The 5003-nt window shown below is 33.2% G+C and overlaps 1 protein-coding gene across 1 annotated transcript; it reads left to right on the forward strand.

Moving 5' to 3' along the window:
• The first annotated feature begins 2185 nt into the window (after nucleotides 1-2185).
• LOC145088078 (cytochrome P450 77A2-like) lies at nucleotides 2186-3870 on the forward strand. The gene has a single exon (XM_079026281.1). It carries the CDS (start codon nucleotides 2252-2254, stop codon nucleotides 3779-3781), a length of 1530 nt encoding a protein of 509 aa, XP_078882407.1. The 5' UTR covers nucleotides 2186-2251; the 3' UTR covers nucleotides 3782-3870.
• Nucleotides 3871-5003: the final 1133 nt, after the last annotated feature.

The following is a 5003-nucleotide window of genomic DNA, read 5'->3' on the forward strand; positions in this document are numbered from 1 at the left end:
CTGTAAATGGAAATAAACACACACATACACATGCAAATAAACACACACATACACACCCGCAAATTAACACACACATACATATTAAACTTACATATACCTATAAATATGGAACCTAACAAACCATCGAATCCAGAACCATTTTTGCACGCAAACGATTTAAGAACAACAAGAAGGAGATGAATCAATTTCGGAAGCATCTGTTGATCCTCCTGTTGTTGTGTCATTTCGACTTTACAATTGGTTATGGTGGTGGCAGTGGATATGTGTTTCTAGTATTTGGTTGGGAAGGGAGTTGAAGATGTCTATTGGGGGTCGATAGTAGATAAAAACAAGAGATGAAAGTAATCGGAACGACGACATAATTGTTGGAGCCTTCTCAGGCGAGGTAGTGATGGTAGGCAGTGGTAGCTATAGGGAGAACATGTAGGCGATATATGGTTTTGGAGGGAAGAGACATCATGGGATAAAAGAAAGCAGGGGTGGATGTCAGTTTTATTTTCTATTTTAAATTTATTAAATTCTTAATAAATATTAAATAATATATAAAAATTAAATTACAAGGATAAACTAGTCTCTTTTTTTAAGAGACTAATATATAACACAATAAAACTAAAAAAAAATCAAATATATAACTTTTTAAAGATTTTAACCCTACCATTTTTTCAAATTTGTCTCAATAAGTTAACATATAATATGTGATTCAATGATTTTCAATGACCAATTAAAAATACAAATAATAAATTATATATAAAAGTTCTCATTAAATAAAAAACAAATAATAATAATAATAGGACATTAAAAAACTCTTATTAAAATAAAAAACAAATAATAGTAAACTATAAAAAAAAAAAAAAACTCTAGTTAAAAATGTTCTTAGTATATCACATACAATATATTTTTTTATAAATTTATGCTAGATATATAATCAGGTATGGATATTTCCCGCCAAAACGGGTACCGGGTACGGGGCCGAGGATCCCCATTATGCTAAAACTGGGGATGAGGCAGGAGCCGGATATAACAATCCCCAACCCGCCCCGCCCCCGCTTTGATGACCCCTATACCCGGTATGCGTTTTGATGACCCCTGTAGCCGGATATATATATATATATATATATATATATATATATATATATATATATATATATATATATATATATAGGTTTAGGTTCTATGAAAAACAAAAAAACACTAAAAATCATAAAAATGCATAAAAAATACTTAGAGATCACAATTTTTTTTTATAAAAAATCGCAGGTTTTTGTTAAAAGTTGAAAAAAAAATAAAAAATCAATTTTTGTTTTTTGTTTTGTAAAAAAAAAAATTCAAAATTTTTTTCACCGATTTTGTATAAAATGTTGCGATTTTTTCAAAAAAAATTTCAAAAAAAAGTATTGTGATCTCTAAATATTTTTTATGCATTTTTATGATTTTTAGGGTTTTTTTGTTTTCCAAATAACCCTTCCCTATATATATATATATATATATATATATATATATATATATATATATATATATATATATATATATATATATATATATATATATATATTTATATATCGATCATTTATTGAATTTAAATTAAGTGTATTAAAATGAATTGATGTATATTAGATCATTAGAGATAGAGTTCATGTACCAAATTATGTTTCTAATTCCAAGAGCTCATCTACCATCACTTTGTTCGTCGATCTATATACCAAATCGACACTTTTTGTTTTGATGTTTGTTAAACTTTATGATTGATGTAAACAAAATCTGTTTATGACATATGGTTTTGATCAATTATTAAACTTGTTTTTTTGTGTAAATTGAGTTTATTATATAATATATTGATAGATTGGGAATGGATTTCTGTTTATGACATATGGTTTTGATCAATTATTAAACTTGGTTTTTTGCGTAAATTGAGTTTATTATATTGATAGATTGAGAATGGATTGGGGATGAGTCGATGATGAACCAGGGAAAAGCCGAAAATTCAAAAGGGAGTCGATGATGAACTAGATTAACCACTCGAAGATTGAGATAGAGAACCCCCCCCCCCCCCCCCCCCCCCCCCCCCCGGCTACTCCCAGGTTGGCACTTGATTGGTATGTAGTTGGGAGATTTTGAATGTATCCTCTTAATTACACCTCCACCTGTAAATTCATGCATTTTTCTCTTTTATATATCCCCACTCATTCTCATACTCATTGCTCATATCATTTCCCAATTTCATCATTTTTCTCTCAGCAACACAGACAACAATATGGAGGCTTCTGTTCTCTCTCCTTATTATCATATAATCTTCGCTGCAATAGCTTTGTTGGTATCTGGGATTATGATTTTGTTCACAAGGAATTCTAAATCCAAGCGATTGACTCTCCCTCCTGGCCCTCCTGGTTGGCCGGTCATCGGCAATCTTTTTCAGGTGGCCGGTTCCGGGAAGCCTTTCTTCCAGTATGTCAGAGAATTGCTACCGAGATACGGTCCGATTTTCACTCTTAAAATGGGGTCCCGCACCATGGTTATTTTGTCCAGTGCAGATTTGGTTCATGAGGCGTTGATTGAAAAGGGTGCATTATTCGCTACCCGACCCTCTGAAAATCCCACCAGAACGATTTTCAGCTGTGACAAATTTACTGTCAACGCTGCGTTGTACGGTCCGGTGTGGCGGTCACTCCGGCGGAACATGGTCCAGAACGCGCTTAGTGCGGCTAAATTACGTACGTTTAGGCATGTGAGGGATACCGCCATGGATAAGCTTGTTGAACGGTTGAAAATGGAGGCGGAAGCGAACGGCGGAGCAGTTTGGGTGCTGAGAAATGCACGGTTTGCGGTTTTTCGCATTCTTCTTGCGATGTGTTTTGGCGTGGAGATGGACGAGAAGACGATCGAGAAAATGGACGATATGATGAAGACGGTTTTGATCACCCTGGACCCGAGAATCGACGATTATCTACCATTACTGAGACCTTTTTTCTCGAAGCAGCGGAAAAAAGCAATGGAAGTCAGGGAGCAGCAAATTGCGACGTTAGTGCCGTTCATCGAGCAGCGTCGAGCGGCGGTGAAAAATCCAGGATCCGATCCAACGGCGGCAGAGTTCTCATACCTGGATACTTTGTTCGACTTAACAGTGGAGGGACGGAAGCATCCTCCAACGAATCCAGAGATTGTCACTTTGTGCTCGGAATTCCTCAACGGAGGCACCGATACCACCGGAACGGCGATCGAGTGGGCCATCGCGAGGTTTATCGAAAACCCTACCATACAATCGAAGCTCTACGATGAGATCAAAGCCACCGTCGGAGAGAAAAGAGTCGACGAGAAAGACGTCGAGCACATGCCCTACCTAAACGCCGTCGTAAAGGAGTTATTACGAAAACATCCGCCCACTTATTTTTCTCTAACCCATTCGGTTATCGAGCCTGCAAAGTTAGCCGGGTATGATATACCGATCGGAACAAATGTTGAGATATTTCTACCGGGTGTAGCAGAAGATCCGAAACTGTGGAAAAACCCGAAAAAATTCGACCCAGATAGGTTCTTGACCGGCGGCGAGGATGCAGACATTACAGGGGTGACCGGAGTTAAGATGTTGCCGTTTGGGGTGGGGCGGAGGATCTGCCCAGGGCTGAACATGGCGACGGTGCACGTGAATCTGATGATAGCTCGGATGGTTCAGGAATTCGAATGGAGGTCCTTCCCGGAGGACACAAAGATTGATTTCAGTGAGAAATTGGAGTTCACAGTGGTGATGAAGAAGAGTCTTAGAGCTACAATTAGACCAAGAGTTTGAATATGGATTAAGGATTAAACAATAATTGGTAAATCTTGTATCCGGATCCATATCCGTTTTGTTATTAATAATTTGTTTAATGTTTTTTACTGTGTAGAACTATATAGATCTATATTTTGAATTTTTGGATATTAAATTTTGTAGTGTACTTTTGTATGATGTAATGTTTTCTTTATGACTTAGCTCTTTAATATTATGAATAGGTTTTTATGTAATTTGTTTAATGTGTGCCTTTAATACGATACATTGATGATGTTAGTTTTTATGAGAATTTGCAGGAACAAATATAAGTGTTTGGGGTTCATGATTTTGGTTTAGTTGAAGTTCATTTGTATGGTAAAACTGTACTGTCAGATACAACTCAATTGTTCATATATTGCAGAGATCATAAATTTTTATTAAATATATTATTTTTTGAGCTCTTTTTGTTGTGGGCATTTCAATAGTAATTTTTGGGGTAAAATTTTTTTCCTAATGAAAAAATAAAGTGTAAAATTTAGTGATTTTAAAGAAGATAATATACAGATGGGAAAAGTTTAAGAAAATGTCTTAAAATGGGGGACTATTTCACAAATATTGATTTCGGATATGAACAGAAAGAAAAATAAAGTTTCGAAGTGTAAAAATTGGGTGTTAAGTTGCGAGATTTTCGAAAAGATAAAAATTTAAAAATTAGGAAAAATTTATAAAAATGTCTTGAAATAGGGGACATCTCACAATAAATATTTACGGAGTATTTCCTGCTTGACCCCCAATATAACAACCATTACTATTTTATGGTTATATTGTCATTTTATCTATTAATGTTAATTAGTTGTGAAATCAATGTATTATATTAATTAATTTAAAATAAATAAATATAAATGTTAAAATATTTAAAAATTTTAAATTTATAAAAAAATAAGAAAAATAATGAATTATTATAATAGAAATGTTTTTTATCTTTTAAATTTAAACAAATAATTTAAATAAATAAAAAAAATTAATAAGCTTTAATTTTGAGAATTTTGAAATTAAAAGTTAAGTTCATTAATAAAATTTATATCCATTTATTACTATTGTAACTATTATATTAAAATATTATATGAAATTTAATAAAATAGAAAAGTCATGAGAAAAAAATTAATTCAAAATAACCACAAAATGACATTTGTCAAATTAAATGAAAATGTAATAAATAGCAAAAAAACCTTCATTTATTAGAGATGATTATACATTTTTT

The sequence above is a fragment of the Lactuca serriola genome, chromosome 2 (assembly GCF_051521515.1).
Source record: "Lactuca serriola cultivar US96UC23 chromosome 2, Lser_US96UC23_V15, whole genome shotgun sequence".
NCBI classification, from domain to species: Eukaryota; Viridiplantae; Streptophyta; class Magnoliopsida; order Asterales; family Asteraceae; genus Lactuca; species Lactuca serriola.